The sequence below is a fragment of the Podarcis vaucheri genome (genome assembly GCF_965113315.1).
Source record: "Podarcis vaucheri genome assembly, chromosome: 10".
Lineage (NCBI taxonomy): Eukaryota > Metazoa > Chordata > Lepidosauria > Squamata > Lacertidae > Podarcis > Podarcis vaucheri.
Window position 1 is genome coordinate 73,236,578 of NC_138748.1, and position 17,439 is coordinate 73,254,016.

Consider the following 17,439-nt stretch of genomic DNA (forward strand, 5'->3'; position numbering starts at 1 on the left):
ATTCTACAGACAACATTCTACAGAAGTGTGATGACCAACTTTATTCCGAAGAGTCAGAAGCAATATTTTTACACTTAACTGGGGGGGAAATATCACGTTTGGCCTAATATTTTCTTCCTTTTAGCCTTCTTTCAAATTCTCTGTCTTACGGCAGGAATCCCTTCTGCTCATATGCTGACCAGATATACTATCCAAATGGATGCACTGAACACCCAACAGGACGAGATAGCTTTTGACGTGGAAGGGAAAATTTCGATTGAGCTCTGGGTCCCGTTGTGGGGCTCCCCTCTGGGGGAGCTGGCTTGCAACCAATTCTACGACCTCCGACCTCCTCCCCTGGCAACAGACACCCCAAAGTGATCAAGCCAGGGACACACACACACAGGATCATAGTGGGTGGGGTGCCAGGCTTTTATTGGCAATTGCAGAGATTACATTCCATGGTTATCATGAGTGATGCCGGAAAAGAAGAGCGGCCCTGTGAACAGAGAGAGAGGGCAGGCAGCCTGCCAAAGGCTAGCTTGGGCCAGAGAGCCCACCGCATCCCTGGCTCTCTCTGCTGGACATTCATAGAAATGCAGATACAACGAAGTTAACAAAGACCAAAAGGTGTCATTTATCTCCCACCGCCCCCAGCAAGCAAACCCATTCCCGGGGAAAAGAAGAAACAAGGTGGAAGCCCCCCCCCCTCTCCTGCAAAATCTGGCCATCTGGCAGGTCCAAAAGCTTGTGCTGCTGATGGGCAAGGGGCAGGAGCCGCCCCCCCCCAAGTCCTGGCCTCAACTGCCTGTCGTTCCGGAGAGGCTCCGGCGAAGTGGGCTGGGATTACATCTGGGGAGGGAAGACCTCTAGAGCAAACCCTGCCCCCCCAGCCGAGGAGCGTCCTCTGGGGCGACCTTGCCCTCTGGCCCTGCCTCCGAAGCCCTCCCGCTGCCTCCCCAGTCCTGGCCAAAGCGTCTCCTTGGGAAACCGCACGAGGGAACCAACCCAGTAATGGGAGATGGTGGCCAGAGCTGGGGGTCCCTGCAGCAGCAAGTAAGGCCTAGAGACCCTCTACCTCTGCCCCAAGGCTCACCGGGGTGGGGTGGGGCTCACTAGTCCTTGGCCTTTCACTGTGCAGTCTCTGTCCCCAAAGGCAGCCCCCCCCCATGCCATCTGTGGCTGGCACTGAGGCAGACCAGAAGGACCCGTGAGGAGTCTAAGATCTGGAAGGGATGGGCTAAGAAGGGAAGGAGAGCGGTGAGCTTGTGCATAGATCTGGGGCAGGAGAGAAATCTCTGGGGGAGAGGGCTGAGCAAGGCCAAGGGAAGGCACAGTGGTGGAGGCAGCAGAGGGCAAGGAGGGCCGAGGGCAACAGAAGGCAGAATGGAAGCAGGCGAGGGCCCGGGGGGGGGGGCTCGCACATCCCCTCCCTGTCCCAAAGTGCGGAGATCTCCTCTTCCCACCTTCCCCGTGCCCAAGGGACCTCCATCACGGAGGGACCGCCTGCCGGAAGCCATGCCTGCAACATTTAGCTGCCTGGCATCCTCCGGGTGTGCTGCCACCCCACGGGGGCTCCGTGGCCCCCTTGCCCGGCTACGAACCAGCCCAGCCAGAAGCCAGAGAGTTTTTGCCACTGCGGAACGAGAGCTGGCCAGCCAACCCTCCTCCTGCGTCCGGGGAGAGAGCTTTGGTCCACTGGCAACGGTGCCTCTTGAGGTCCAGGAGTTCGAGTCCAGGTCCCGCGACGGCGCCAGCCAGGCCGAAGCCTGGGCGCGGAGGCAGGACGGGCGAGGGTCACTCGCAGAGAGATTTCTGCTGGAAGTAGGCTTCGAAGCGGCACTGGGCATATTCCTGGGAGGTAAGAGGAGGGGAGGAAGGAGAGGAGGGCAGAGTCAGGGTCAGGCATTGCACCACCTTTCCCAGAACATGAGAAGCCACCAGCACCCAGTTCTAAAGGGAGGCTCTTGTTGCATAATGCATCCCTCTGCCTTCACAAACCACTGGAAGTTCGCTGAAAGCATCACATGAGAAGAGCTTGCTAGGTCATCAACACAAGGACTCACCAGGTAGCCAAACTCAATGGTGGAGATCTTGGCCTGCAAGATGGACCACAAGCCCCAGAAGAAGTGGGAGGCCATCGCAAATCTGGGAGAGAGAGATGGGGAGGAGAGGAGTCAGGGAAGGAGGAGGAAGAGGAGCTGGAGGCGAGGCAACAGGGGTCCAAAGCGGCCTCTCTCCATCGTATAGGGGGTGCTGGCTCAGGGACAGAGCAGATGCTCTGGACATCCATGCTTCCTGACTCCATGTGGGGCAGTGGTTAGAAAAACGAGCTGGGACCCAGGAGAGCACGGTCCACACTTGGCTACGAAGCTCGCTGGGTGGGGCCTGGGCCTGTCGCTACCTGCCTGTCTCAGCCCGACTTGCCTCACAGGGTTGTTATGAGGATAAAATAGGGGCAGCATATGCTCAGAGACTTTGCGCCTGTTCATTGGGGGATATAGGAAGCCCAGAGCACTTGTTCTTTAGATGTCCCTTTTATGAAGAGGCACGTAGGGAGACCATTGATCCCCTGCTGGTGAGGCTCGCAGAGCTCCTGGAAAAGCAAATTTTTGACCTTTCCCTATTAGGGCCTTCTCAGTAGTGGCTCCGACCAGGTGGAATGCTCTGCCCCATGAGACCAGGGCCCTGCAGGATTTAACCTCCTTCTGAAGGGCCTGTAAGACAGAGCTATTCCGCCTGGCTTTCAATTTGAACTTAGCCTGATCTTTTATTCCCCTTCCTTCCCTCCCCTTTTTATGAAGATTACCCGCTCTGGGATCCCACAGCTAATTCTCCCCTGGTCTCCTCGCTGACCCAAATAGGACTCATTTAGCCAGCTAGTCCTGGTGATCATCTTATTGGATGCATTTCCCCCCCTAAATTGATTTCGGAATTCTGAATTTATTGTTATTGTTTTATACTGTATTTTGTGCTTTGTTTTTGTTGCATTGTTGCATCAATTAAGTATTTTAAATTTGCTATTAGTCTCCCTGAGCCCGGTTTTCTGAACCGGGAAGGGCAGGGTATAAATAATAAAATTATTATTACTATTATTTATTAATTCCCAAGGCGACTTTCCTGCGTTCCCAGACACTGACCGGCTGATCTCCAGAAGCATCTCCTCCTCGAGGCGTTCCTGCTCTTCCGGGGACGGGCGCGCTTTCTTCCCAGCCGCCTCCTCCAGGTAGCAGCGGATAAAATGCAGCTGTGGAAAAAGTAGCCTCAGGGTGAGCTGGGAGAACAGAGCCGGGTCCTGACACGGCAGGCCGCTCCCCTCTCAGAGATCACCTTGCTCTGGCCTACTGGCCCGAACATGCTCATTCCTGATCCTCTTAATTTGATTTATAACCCGCCCTTCCCCTCAAGGTCCCAGGGCACGTCCCCACGCTTTCAAAAGGCAACACTGGAAACCAAAAAGCGTGTGCTTTTGGGAGACCGACAGCTGTTTCTCCCCAATAAATATCTCCCTTTAAATAAAAAAAAGACGATTTATTGTTTTTTGGTGAAGCTGAAAGGCTAGGAGCCCTCAATAGCCCTCTGCTCTTCCATGAATTTGCCCAATCCTCTTTTAAAGCCTTCCAAATTGGTGGCCCTCGCTGCTTCCTGTGGCAGTGAGTTCCATAGTTCAACTATGCGTGGAGGACTTCCTTTTCTCTGCCCCGACTCTTCCATCATCTAACTTCATCAGATGTCCACAAGTTCTAGTCTTCTCTACCCACTTTTTGCGTGCTGTGCATCATTTTATAAACTTCTAATGTGTTGCCTCTTACCCAGCTTTTCTCTAAACTAAAAGGTCGTAGACATTGCAATCAATCTTTGTAAGGTCCTTGTGCCACCCCCTTTCCTAAACTTTTCCAAACTCCACAATATCCTTTTTGAGGTGAGGCAACCAGAATGTGGTTGTACCAAAATTTTGTACAGTGGTACCTCGGTTTAAGAACTTAATTCGTTCCAGAGGTCCGTTCTTAACCTGAAACTGTTCTTAACCTGAAGCACCACTTTAGCTAATGGGGCCTCCCGCTGCCGCCTGAGCATGATTTCTGTTCTCATGCTGAAGCAAAGTTCTTAACCCAAGGTACTATTCCTGCTGAATTGTTTCCAAGTCAGGGATTCTTACAGTTTCCAATTGTGTCAGTCTGTAACCCGAGATACCACTGTATAACAGCATGACAATATTGACAGCCTTGTTCCGAATCTTCCAAAATTCTGCTTCTGTATTTTAGTGGAGTTTAGTGTGCTTTGGAAAGAACTGTGACAGATGAGGGAGGACGCAGAAATCAATGTTCAAATAAAAATTCCTGCAGTCTTGCTGCTCTGGGCAGGGGCTTCTGAGAGCACCCCCTCCCCCAAAAGCCTGCTCTCCAGCCTCCCTGAGCCTTCAGCCTCCAGAAGCATCAAGCCTACTGACCTGACCAGTTTCAAACGCACAGAGTCAGCTGCTAAGTCAAACGTGCACCAATGGCTGGTCAAGCCAGCAGCAACTTAGTGTAAGAGCCTAAGAGGTTCCTGCCAATTACAACGACACCCTCCCAAAAACCCATTACTTGATTAGATTCGAAACCAAAACTCTTGTAATCCGTGATTTATAACGAAATGTTATGCAAATGTAAGGGAGAGACAGTGATACACAGAGGACCCAGCTGTTGATATACTGGCATTTATTCTGGAAACCCAAAGGCAGGTCCCGTAAGTTAATCAACACCCCCGCCCCCTGCACAAAGCCTGCAGGAACTACAGAACAGAGACGCCTGCTTTCAAATGCAGTTATGGGGAACCTAAATGCTTGTTGCAAACCACTTTTGAGATGTAAAGGCAGCCAAAATTATCAGGTATTTGGGACTTTACAGAGAAGACGAGTGAAAGGCAACCTGATAGAAGCTTATCAAAATTATGCATGACATGGAGAAAGGGAATAGAGAAAAGTTTCCCCTCTTCTCTCATAACACTAAAAGTGATGCACAGCCAGCAAAGCTGAATGTTAAGAGGACTTATTGCAAACTGCTTTTAGCCAGAGTTTCCTGTTGGCCTTGATACTAACTCTCCTACCTACATTTACTCACAAACTTTGATTCATCAGCCGTGTGTTATATGAATGCACATGTGTCATTCTATTTCTCCCTTTTGCGGTGGAGGCTTCAGCACAACAGCAAGCTGCCAACATGGAATAATTCGGCGAGAAACAAAAATGGGCCGTCAACGGAGAAACGGCCACTTCCTTCAAGCGAGAGACGCCACGTCCTTGTGGCGAGCAGAGAGCAGGAGTTACCTGTTGCTGGCGGCTGGGGTAGTTTTCCGGGCTGGCTTTGTAGAAAGGCCACTGGTCGTGGGCGTAGTTGTACACCCATTCGCAGAAGTGATTGGCGATGTCGAAGCCCCTGCAGGGAGAGAGGGAGGGAGGGTGAAGCTCAGCCCACTGGACTCTGTGGCTGAGAATCAAGCCAGGATCACACCCGCCCCTCCAATATGGGCAGGTCCCTCCAGTTGGCCTGCTGCAGGGCTGGGGCATGGGACGCTTGCCAATGGGCTTCAATGGAATGAAACCTCTTTTGAGAGTTTCATGGTGGGAAAAAGCCCCATGGGTAGTGGGGCAGCAGGCCTGCCCCCCCCCATTTTCCCTCGGCACAGAGAAATCCAGAGGCCTGCCTGGTTAAGGGGTCACCATGCCAAGTCCGGCCCTGCAGTCATTGCCAGGCCTCTTGCCACTAATTATTATTATTATTATTATTATTATTATTAATACCCCGCCCATCTGACTGGGTTTCCCCAGACACTCTGGATGGCTTCCAATGGAACACTAAAATACATTAACCTATTAAACATTAAAAGCTTCCCTAAACAGGGCTGCCTTCAGATGTCTTCTAAAAGCCTGGTAGTTGTTTTTCTCTTTGACATCTAGTGGGAGGGAGTTCCACAGGGCGGGTGCCACTACTGAGAAGGCCCTCTGCCTGGTTCCCTGTAACTTGGCTTCTTGTAGGGAGGGAACCACCAGAAGGCCCTCAGCGCTGGACCTCAGTGTCCGGTCAGAACGATGGAGGTGGAGACACTCCTTCAGGTATACTGGACTGAGGCCGTTTAGGGCTTGAAAGGTCAGCATCAATATGTTGAATTGTGCTCAGAAATGTACTGGGAGCCAACGTAGGTCTTTCAAGACCGGTGTTATATGGTCTTGGTGGCCGCTCCCAGTCACCAGTCTAGCTGCTGCATTCTGGATTAGTTGTAGTTTCTGGGTCACCTTCAAAGTTAGCCCCACGTAGAGCGCATGGCAGGAGTCCAAGCGGGAGATAACTAGAGCATGCACCACTCTTGCAAGACAGTCTGCAGGCAGGGAGGGTCTCATCCTGCATACCAGATGGAGCTGATAAACAGCTGCGCTGGACACAGAACTGACCTGCGCCTCCATGCACAGCTGTGAGTCCAGAATGACCAAGTCCCGATGTCTGCCGCCCGCTTCCCTCCCTGCCCTCCGCCCTCCCCCCAGCTCACCGGTAGTTGTAGCTGCTGTACTCGAAGTCGATCAGCATGAGGCGGTCGGAGGCGGCGGACTCACGCCCAGCTAGGAGCAGGATGTTCCCTGGGTTGTGGGGAGAGAAGGAGCAAGAGCAGGAGAAGGCATCAGCGCCACTCACCATGGCCGCTCTGCTCGCCACCCCCCTCCAGTGTCGAGGGCAGCATTGTGTAGTGGTTAAGAGCAGTGGACTCGTAATCTGGTGAGCCGGGTTTGCGTCTCCGCTCCTCCATATGCAGCTGCTGGGTGACCTTGGGCTAGTCACACTTCTCTGAAGTCTCTCAGCCCCGCTCACCTCACAGAGTGTTTGTTGTGGGGGAGGAAGGGAAAGGAGAATGTTAGCCGCTTTGAGACTCCTGAAGGGGAGTGATAAAGCGGGATATCAAATCCAAACTCTTCTTCTCTTTTTATAATTATATTTATTTATATCCCACCTCCCCCCCCCCCCCGACAAGAACTCAAGGCAGCTCAGTTGAAACAGAAGGCCAGCAGCGCGTGCGCCTTGGCCAGGCTCTTGCCCGCCTGCGCCTCCAGGCACGGCGCCTCGGCGTCGGGCGGCAGCGAGCCCAGGAAGCGGCCCAGCCAGCCGGGGTCACCCGCCTGCAGCAGCGCCTTGCACACGCACGAGACCTGCTCCGCCGAGAAGCGCGGCGAGCGCGGAGGATCGGGCGCGGCGGAGGCCAGCCCCGCGCTTGGAGAGGACGCAGCAGCCGTCACCAAACCCGATCCTCCTCCTCCTGCTCCGCCGCCGTCCTCTGGCTCTCGGCCGGGAGGAGCCTGCGGCGATGGGGCGGGCGCCGAAGTTGGCAGAAGTTGGCGCGCCTCCTCGGCAGTGCCTTCGTCCTCCTCCTCCTGCCTCTGCTCTCCTCCGGTGGTGGGGGCGCGCCGCCCTCCCCGGCCAGGGGGCTCGGCGGGGCCTGCGGGGAAGGAGGCCATGTTCACGGCGCGCGGGATCACGGCCCCCCTCGCCCGCCTCCGGCCCGCTCCCCTCCCCCTGCGCGCTGCCCTAGCCGTGTGGGTCTCCTCCCCCTGTGCCGCCGTCCCCTTTCCACATCCTAGGAGCCGCGGTCCGCCTTCCGCCCCCGGGCTGCGGCGCGGCTCCCAGCCCGGGCTGGCCTCCGCCTCCTGGGACGCGCGCCCACCCCCGCGGCCCCCCAAACTTCGGAGCAACTCTCCAGACGCTTCTCCCCCGCCTCGGTCTCCCTCCTTTCCACTTCTCTTCCCCCCTTCCTTCCCTCTTTCTTTCTCTTTCTCTCCCACCCGCCTTTCATTCTATTAACTTTCCTTTCCCCTTCCCATGTAGAACAGTCCCTGCAAATAAAAACCTAGCATATTTGGAAGAGGGATGCTAGCCTAACCATTACCTTCTATGTTGTTACTATTTTTAAAATTTTTTTTACATAAGTAAAAAGTGACCTTTCCCCATCTGGCATGGTGGTGTGCCTCGAGATTTTTTTCATGAAACAAGTGTGCCTTTGCCCAAAAAAGGTTGGGAAACACTGTTCTAATGGTTTGATTTCACTTCCAAAGGTGCATTCTGCCCCTGTTATCCTGAGACAGACGGATGCCAACCAAAATTGTGCACAGTGTATGTCTCTCTCTGTGTGATCTACAAAAACATGAAGATAATTACAAGAAAAAAAGCCCTCTCGTTAAAAGCAACCAGTTCCCCAAAGCCTGCTGGAACAAGGGCAGTATTCATCTGCTGAGGAGGTATTCTATATCTGCTGGTGAAGGTATTCATCTGCTGGCGGAAGGAGAGCAAGGAGGGAGCCCATCTGACTTCCCTAGGCAGGGAGATCCAAAGACTGGGAACTGCCACCAATAAGGCCCTGTCTTGAGTCCCTACCCAGTATGCCTGTGAGGGGGATCGGACTGAAAAAATTGCTCCCCTGAAGCTCTTAGAGCCCAGTCAGGTTCATATGAGGGAACAGGATCTTTCAGTATTCCTCTGGATACTGGTTTCTGGGACTCACAGGTGGACAGAGAGCCCTGTGGAACTCAGGTTCTGCTCCCAGAACTGGCCTCAATGGGCCCTTTGGGTCTGATCCAGCTGCAAGGCTCTTTGTATATGGCTTTCGATTCAGGGTGGCTGCAGGCACTGCATTGCTCTCATAGCAGAAGGAAGCCAGGGCGGTGTGCCTTGCCCCGCTCTGCTCCAGGGAGCAATCTCAGCATCATTCAGGGGGTGGGGAGTGGGACTCTGAGCTCCACCCAATATTCACAGCCCCCTGGCCAGAACCTGGGGGAAAGATCACACCACCACCCCAGCTTCCCTTCCCACTTCAGTGTCCTCACCTTCTTGCACGTCGTTGTGGCAGAAGACCACGGGGGACGGGGTGGACTCCAGCAGCTCCCTGAAATTCCAGGAGAGAGAGAGAGGAAAGAGAGTTGGGAGAACGAGGAGGGTGTTTGCTTTGCACAGGGGAATCCCCCACCCTGAAACAGAGCATATTTGGAGAGGGAAAGGGCTCCCCCCCAAAGAAAACACAGAAAATATTCACATCCACCCCATCAATTCATGGGAGACAAGACGGAGTTTTCTCCTGCTCCACAGGGCAGGATTCAACCCGAACGAACGGATTCAAATGACGAAGAAGGAGAATCCAGCTCAAAATTAGGAATGACTTTCTGACGGCAAGAGCTATGGAAGGGACAACCTTGGAAGGCGGCTGGAATCTCCTTTGTCGGAGGTTTATAAACAGAGATTGGATGGCTGTCTTTCAGGGATTCTTTTGCTATGTTTCCTGCATAGCAGGGGGTCGGACTAGATGGCCTTTGGGGCTCCCACCCGTCTCTACAATTCTGTGATTATCTTGGCCAGAAATGCATCTTCCCTCTTTCGAGGCCGGTTGCCTTTTGCAGCCAGAGCTTCAGACAAGTCCAACAACTGGTCCATTTCCTCTGGCGTTGGAGTCTACCCCCACTGCTGCCCCAAAGCCTCCTGGCAGGAGAGGGGCTGAGGCAGGCAAGGCACCTGCTCTGCCACTTAGAGCTATGGACCCTGCCTTGGCAGGGGGCGCGTGACGGACAGCAAGGGGCGAGGCATCCTGCCAGGGGACTGCCATCGGAACAGGGGAGGGAGGCAGGGGGGCCGTTGGGATACAGAGAGCCTCTGAAACTCCTGAGGAGCAGTTTCTCTTCCAGTGGTGAGAAAAGCCACACCTCCAGTGAGGAAGAGAGGGAAGGGGCCAGTCGAGCGAGGAAAGGGCTCGAGGATGCTGCTGAGAACCCCAGCACCTCACCTCGCCAGGTGGCCAGGAGGGACACATGCCCCTTCCATCGCCCAGCTTGCACAGAGGGGTGAAACGCAAGGAGGGGAGGAGGAGACTTAGGGTGCCGAAGTTCTTATGTTGGGGGAGAAGCCAGAAGGGGCCACTCCCGGATTCTGCAAGTGACTGAGACGGACACGAACTTAGTAGATCTGCACTGTAAATAGTTTGCACAATAAAACCTGTAAAAGACAGGTTGGAGTCCTGCCTGGTTACTCACGAGCAACCACCATCAGCACCTGACACATCCTATCACGGACTTGCTAATTCTGCCAGGGGGCACAGCACTGACCCAAGGCCCCCGATCCTGTGCCCCACTGCTGCCCGCTCACCTGAGGCTGCGCATTTCCGCTTCCAAGTTGTACGCCTTGAGCTTATGGAGCTTCTGCAGCTGCGCTTCCTGGGGGAAGGTCAGGTCGGAGATCTGCCTCAAGTACCTGCCAACAGGAGGAAAGGAGAATCGGTCAGTCACTGCCTTTCTCCAGCCACAACCCAACAGGCTGTGATGGCCTGGGACTCGGAAACAGAGGAGACTCAGTCTGCACCGGATCCTTTGCCTCAGGCATCATCTGAACCAAGTCTGGAGCCTGATCCTGAAGAGTCCCAGTCTGCACAGGTTCCCCTGCAACAAGCACCAGCTGGGCCGAGTCAGGGGCCTGATCCTGCCCTGGCTCCAGATGTGGGGATGACCTCCTTGCCCCCAGCTGGGCCATCACTTACAGCTGCTCCACTACCAGTTGGGTCAGGGGAGGCTGAGGCGGCCCCTGGGTCTAGTAACCCACCAACGTCTCCCGAGCTGCAGATACTGAGGTCTGAGAGAAGGAGAGACCTGAGTACTCGCAGGAGGAGTGTTCACCTTCGGGCGAGACAGGGAGGTGAGTCGCCGGGGGATCAGGACCGGCCGTTACCCTGACAGAGATAAAAGGCTGTCGGACCCCACCCCAGGTTGTGGGAGCAAGATTGCTGTATGCCAGATCCTGCCTGAGATCCTATACCTGTCCTCGTCTGGTTTCCTGCCTCGTGTCCTGCCTTGGCCCTGTTGGACTGACTCTTAGCGGAACCTCCGGATTCTGGACTGGTCCTGGACTGCATTTCAAGGGTTTCCCCTGGGCCCAGCACACTCCTTATTCACTTTTTGTACCAGATCTCCTCTTATCCTCCCGGTTAGTTCGGCAAGATGGAAGTATTCCATCATTTTAGATAACCAGTCTGTTTTAGTTGGGACGCTGCTGTTTTCCCAATTCTTGGCAATCAATAACCCTGCTGCAGTAGTTGCATACATAAAATATTGGTCTGACCATTCTTTTTATTTCCTCCGACATGATACCTAGGAGAAAGGGTTCTGGTTTTCTAGCCTGCAGCTTTCAAAAGCAGCAGGAGCCTTACTTCTCCATCGTCCCGAACATCCACTTGGGCTGCTTATTGAAGGGCATCACCATCTCATGGAAGCGAGCCATCTTCGTGGCGATCTCCCCCGAGATGCTGGGGTCGGGCAAGTCCTCCGTGGTCAGGCGGCGGCTCTGCGGGGAAGAGACACGGGCGGCATGAGAGCCTCTTCCTCTCCCGCCCAACGGAAGCCAAAATCCCACTGCTAGCAATAGCACCTGCCCCAGAGGTGTGGGGACCCTTGCGCAACAGAGTGCAGAAACAGCAGGCAAGAAAACATCTATTGAGAGTCCGTATCACGGGGGGGAGGAAAGTTGTGTGTGCGTGTCTGGGGCCACTAAACCACGGCAGAAAATGAAGGAGGGCATGTTGGCAACGTCCACAAGCGGACTAGCCTACCTCAGAGGGCTGCTGTGGTGAGAACACTGGGCAGCCACCCTGTACAAAGCACTGCTTAGAATAGCAGCCTGCACAACCCATGAAGGAAGATGATATGACACTGGCTCCCGGTGGAGTACAGGATCAGGTTTAAGGTGCTGGTTTTAACCTTTAAAGCCCTATACGGCCTAGGACCCTCGTACCTACAGGACCGCCTCTCCTGGTATGTCCCACGGAGGACCTTACGGTCTTCAAACAAAAACATCTTGGAGGTCCCGGGCAACAGGGAGATTAGGCTGGCCTCAACCAGAGCCAGGGCTTTTTCAGCCGTGGCCCCGATCTGGTGGAACAAGAGACTAGGGCCCTGCAGGACTTGACATCTTTCCACAGGGCTTGAAGGATGGAGCTGTTCCACCAGGCCTTTGGCCAAGATGCAGTCTGACCCCCTCCTTCTGTAGTCCTCATAGACCTCTAGCCCAGTGGTTGCCATTAATTTGACTCCGAATTGATTTTAGAGTGAATTGATTTTAGAATGTATTTCAATTAATTGATTGTGATTTTATGTAAACTGTGTTATTTTTACTGTTGTTAGCCGCTCTGAGCCCGGCTTTGGCTGGGGAGGGCGGGATATAAAAAAATTATTATTATTATTATGAAATTCAAAGCGGAAACCATTAATTGTATTTATTCAAAGCCCAATTAAAACTATTTCGTTCAGGCTTCCTCAAACTTGGCCCTCTGGATGTTTTGAGACTACAATTCCCATCATCCCTGACCACTACGGATCATGGGAGTTGTAGGCCAAAAACATCTGGAGGGCCGATTTTGAGGAAGCCTGATTTAGTTTAATTAATTCCTACAAACCTGATGAACTTGATCCAGCTTTTCCAAGTCTGAAAGCCATTTGCACCTCCCGTATTCCTTCTGCCAGCCCCTCAGGTAATCCCACCCACAATGGGAACCACTGATCCAGGGCACAGCCAACAACCCACCGGGATATATTCCTCCAGGCGCCCCTGGGGGAAGATGCCGTAGAGTCGTGGTCCCAGCATCCGCTCGGCCAGGATGGCAAACATGACGCTCTCGAGAACCAGTGAGTCGACCCCCTGCGGGAGAGAGAAAGGCGATGGGGTCAGATTCTACCCTTGCCGCCACCCCCCTCCCCGAAGAAAGAGGGTGTTGCACAGCCCTGGCAGAGAAAGACGTGAAAATCAGCGGTGTAGCGTGAGTTGTCAGCACCCGGGGCAACGCAAGTAATTTGCGCCTCCTAACCCGGGGCAAGGCACGTAATTTGCGCCCCCCTAACCCCTAACCTGCGAGTTGCCGCTGGCGCTGCTGCCCAAACGACGCCGCTTGCCTGGAGGAGGAGGGGGGCAGAGAGGCGAGGAAAATGCAATGGCCCAGCAGCTGCAGCAGCACCGGCGGAGGCGGGGCTGTGAAGAGGGGCTGCCTGGCGCGTCCTCCGCGGCGAGCGCTGAGAGCCGCTGCCTGCCGGGCGCCTTCAGCCCGGACGCGCGCACAGCTCCTCGGTTCCGCGAGACATGCAGCTCTGCTACAGCCTGCACCCGAGGCTCTTTGGCGACTCCGGAGGCAGCAAGCGCGCCCCCCCCAGATATTGCGCCCAGTGCGGCCTGCCCCCCTTGCACCCCCCACGCTACGCCACTGGTGAAAATCATAGAAGTGTAGAGTTGGAAGGGACCCCGAGAGTCATTTGACAGTCAAATGGCCCCAGCAGGGAAGGCAGCAGAATTTTGGGGCCTCAAAACCCTGGCCCCAGAGGGACAGAGAAGGCCAAAAGGATTCGAGATCAGGCTGGCCACAAACGAGACCCTGACGTGGCCTAAGAACAGAAGAAGAGCTTGCTGGATCAGGCCAACGGCCCATTGAGTCCAGCATCCTGTTCTCGCAGTGGCTGACCAGATGCCTCTTTGGGAAAACCTGCAAGCCGGATTCAAGCACCAGAGCAGCACTTTCCATTCCTGTGGTTTCAAGTAACTGGGATTCAGAAGCTTTCCTTCCTCCTGCTGTGGATGGCATAACAGAGCCATCCTGGCCGGTGGCCATTGATAGCCCTCTCCTCCTCCAGGAATCTATCTAATCCTCTTCAAAATCCACAACCCAAAGCCTCCGGAGCGCAGCGGGAGTTCCTGCTGCGCTCTGGAGGCTTCAGGCGGCTACGTCGGAAGCCTGAAGAGCGAGAGGGGTTGGTGCGTACTGACCCCCCTCACTCTCCATGCTGCAGTGAAGGCAACCCGAAGCCTCCGGAGCGCAGCGGGAGTTCCTGCTGTGCTCCGGAGGCTTTGGGTTCCTTTAGACCTGCTCCCCAGGGCTGGTGGTGGGGGAAGCCCAGCTTTCCCCCACCGCCAGCCCCAAAGAGCAGGTCAGGGAGCAGCGGAAAGGATGCGCACAGCCTTCCCACTGCTCCCCGAGCTTGTGGGGCTGGCGGGGGAAGCCCGGGTCCCGCCCCAGTCCCAGGGACCACACATTTGCTCCATAAGACGCACAGACATTTCCCCTTAGATTTTAAGAGGAAAAAAGTGCCTCTTACGAAGTGAAAAATACGGTAACCAGGAGAGCTGCTCCTTTGCAACCAGAACTGGAGGAGGATTGAGACCCGCCCACCCAGGCTGCCCCCAGTGGTAAAAAGCAAAAATTGCAGACGAGAGCCCTAGTTCTTGCTGGATCTACAAATGAGGGGCAGGGCTGTATTTAGACACCTCCCTGCTCTTCACTAAAGTTTCCCGCAAGGTGCTGTCAGTGCTACATCAGTTCCTCTTCAGCCCCTGGAGAGCCAGCACAGAGAAGGCCATGCCAAGGGGTTGGGAACCCAGAGCACCAGGACCAGAAGATCTCACCTGGAGGATGACTCCGTAGATACGCAGGAGAACTTGGCGTGGCTCATCTTCCGCAGTCACAATGTGATCGGGGAGGGTGCACTTGTAGAGGAGGTTGCTCAGTCCCCCGCTATGGAGAAAGCACAACCCAGGAGGGGAGGAAGAGTCAGAAACGGGGAGGGCAGGTGGAGACTGAAGAACAGCAGAACTGGCAGGGAGAAAGAGCCTCCAGGCAGGTAAGCCAGCAATAACCTCCTTCCTCAGGAGGCCAAACACGCCCCCCCCTCCCAAGTGTCTGTGTGCTCATGCTCAGACTTTAATAATGCCAGGCCAATCGCCCACCTAGGCAAGCATCCTGCTCTCACAAGGGCCAAGCAGATCCCCCAACAAAAAACCTGTAGTAGTAGTAGTAGTAGTAGTAGCAGCAGCAATTTATTATTTCTACCTTGCCCATCTGGCCAGACCTCTCCAGCCACTCTGGGCAGCTCCTAACAGAATATTAAAAACACAATAAAACATCAAACATTAAAAACGACCCTAAACAGGGCTGCCTTCAGATGTCTTCTAAAAGTCAGATACAGTCATACCTCGGGTTACAGATGCTTCAGGTTGCATTTTTTCGGGTTGCGGACCGCCGAAACCCGGAAGTACCAAAACGGGTTACTTCTGGGTTTCGGCGGTTGTGCATACGCAGAAGCGCTAAATCGCGCTTTACGCATGCGCAGAAGTGCCAAATCACAAACCGCACACGCACAAATGCATCCACTGTATATTAAAAAAAATGAAAGCTGCAGGCTCGACTGCCCCAGTTGTGGGTAGGGCACTGGGAGAACATTACCAGTGACTGCTTGACACAATGGCTCATCACTGCCTCTACAGCTGGAGGAGGCAATTTTTCTCAATTCCAGTTGATGGAAGACACGTTAGGGGGGAGTTGCTCCTGGGCTCAGATCCTTATGTTTTATGCTATGAAAATTAGGTAGTGTGTTGTGTAAATGTATATGTATGTGTTTTATATGTTAATACAATAAAAAAGGGGGGAAAGGAAAAGTTGTCTCCACTGAGCGGGCAACAAAATGCCAATTTTAGCTACTCCCTAGAAGATGTTCTGCCCTCCTTCAATGCCCTGTTGTTTGCCAATCTCACTGGCAGACCCACCCCAGCCATGATCTGTGCTGGGTAGGGCTCTGGCAGTGTGGGAAGCGTTCCTGGAATGCCTTGAGATGGTGACCTGTGGGCCTGCTGTGACGCATCCTACAGGAGAAAGGAACAAATGACCCACACCCCTCCTCCTCTGGGGGCAGGAAAGGCGCAGAGCCTGCAAGGAAGAAGTGAGTCATTTTCCGGAGAGCTGAGCTGTCCAGCTGCAAGAGCAGCAGCAGAAGCAAAGAATAATAATATAATAATAATAAATTTTATTTATACCCCGCCCTCCCCAGCCAAGACCAGGCTCAGGGCGGCTAACAACCGATAATCAAAACAAGTTGACTGAAATACAACTTAAACAAACAAGATTAAAGTACAACATTAAAACATTAAAGAAGCAGGCCAGAGGGATTTATATCTCCCTATATATACAGGGATGTAATTGCAAGGGCCTACGGCTTCAAATATCTGAAGGGCTGTGACGTGGAAGATGGAGCAAGGTTACAGGGAGCAGCGGCTTCAAGTTACAAGATAGGAGATTCAAGACTCAACATCAGGAAGAGCTTTCCGGGGGCAAGAGATGTTTGACAAAGGAACGGGCTCCCTCTGGAGATGCTGGGCTCTGCTTCCTGGAAAGGTGGTTGGATAGCTCTGTTTGAGAGTTCTTGGCAGATCAGCCACCCAACCTCTGCTTAAAAAACCTCCAGCGAGATCCCACTTCCAAACAGCTCTCGCCAGCAGAAGGTTTCTTCTTCCAGGTGTATTTAGTCAGGGTCTCGTTCCTTGGAACTTGAAGCCACTGGTGGGGTCCTACTCACCTGAGCAGGGGGAAACAAGCTTGCGAATCCACACAACCACCCTGTGAGGTCGGTCAGGCTGACGGAAGACAGTGACTGGCCCTCACAGGGAGCTTCATGGCACAGTTGCAGGGGGATTCGAACCCTGATCTGTCTGAGGTTCTATTCTGACACACTAACCATTACACCGCACTGCCTCTCCTCCCCATTTTACTCCCCCCCCCAACAACCCTGCCACTGAGAGGCAGTCACCAGCCCCCAGGGCAGAGCTTGTAACTCTGCTTCCCCCCAGGTCCTAGTCTTCGTTTGACCCCCCCCCCCCACACCCTTCCAGGTAGGCTAGGCTGGGAGAGGTGCTGCCTGGCCCCCAAGGTTCATGGCATCAAGCCCCACTCCCCCCCCAGGTCCTAGCCCAGCGCTCTAACCATTGCGCAGCACTGCCTCCCCTCCCCATTTCACCCCCGCTCTAACCATTGCGCCACACTGCCCATTTCACCCCACGCCAACCCTGCGAGGTTGGCCCGCCTGAGGTTCTAGCCCTATTTCACCCCCCCCATACACACATAGCACCCCTGCCAGGTTGGTTCGCGGGCGAGATTCGAACCCCGCTCCCTCCTAGGGGGCTCTTCTGAGCTGGAAATCCGGTGCGCCGCTATTCCACGCCCTACGGCAGAAGCGGCGAGTGGAGAGAGGCTGACGTCACCCGCGCGGCTCTTGGGTGCATTACGGCGGTGGGGGCGGGGCTCACCTGACGGGGACGATGCCGAGGTCTTCGGGCGCCGCCAGGCAGCGCCAAGCGCCGGCCAGGAACTCCCGGCACCAGAGGAAGGCGCGGAGGCGCGTGGGCCCGGGCACGGCCGGGGAGCCCCGGGGCGAGCTGGGCACGGCGAAGTCCCCTCCGGACCCGTTTCCCTCAGGCGACTCCATCCCGCGGCCCGCTCGCCTGCGCTGGCCGGAGCCCGCCAATCAGAACGCCGCTCGCCTCAGCGCCTCGGCCAATGGCGGACGCGCCGGGCCTTCGCCCCACCCACCGGGCCCCGGCCCGCCCAATCGCCTCTCCGTCGCTTGGACGGCCCCTTTCGCTCTCATTCGCCGCGCGT

General features: G+C 54.8%; 1 protein-coding gene across 1 annotated transcript; it reads right to left on the bottom strand.

Moving 5' to 3' along the window:
* Positions 1–397: 397 nt before the first annotated feature.
* On the bottom strand, positions 398–17,310 carry CHKB (choline kinase beta). The gene is made up of 11 exons (XM_082239192.1): positions 17,088–17,310; positions 14,418–14,526; positions 12,555–12,668; positions 11,185–11,318; positions 10,131–10,235; positions 8,825–8,883; positions 6,505–6,592; positions 5,288–5,396; positions 3,120–3,226; positions 2,046–2,127; positions 398–1,833 (listed from the first exon to the last, which is right to left on the bottom strand). Exons 1-11 carry the CDS (start codon positions 17,264–17,266, stop codon positions 1,777–1,779), a joined length of 1,143 nt encoding a protein of 380 aa, XP_082095318.1. The 5' UTR covers positions 17,267–17,310; the 3' UTR covers positions 398–1,776.
* Between the last annotated feature and the right edge of the window lie 129 nt (positions 17,311–17,439).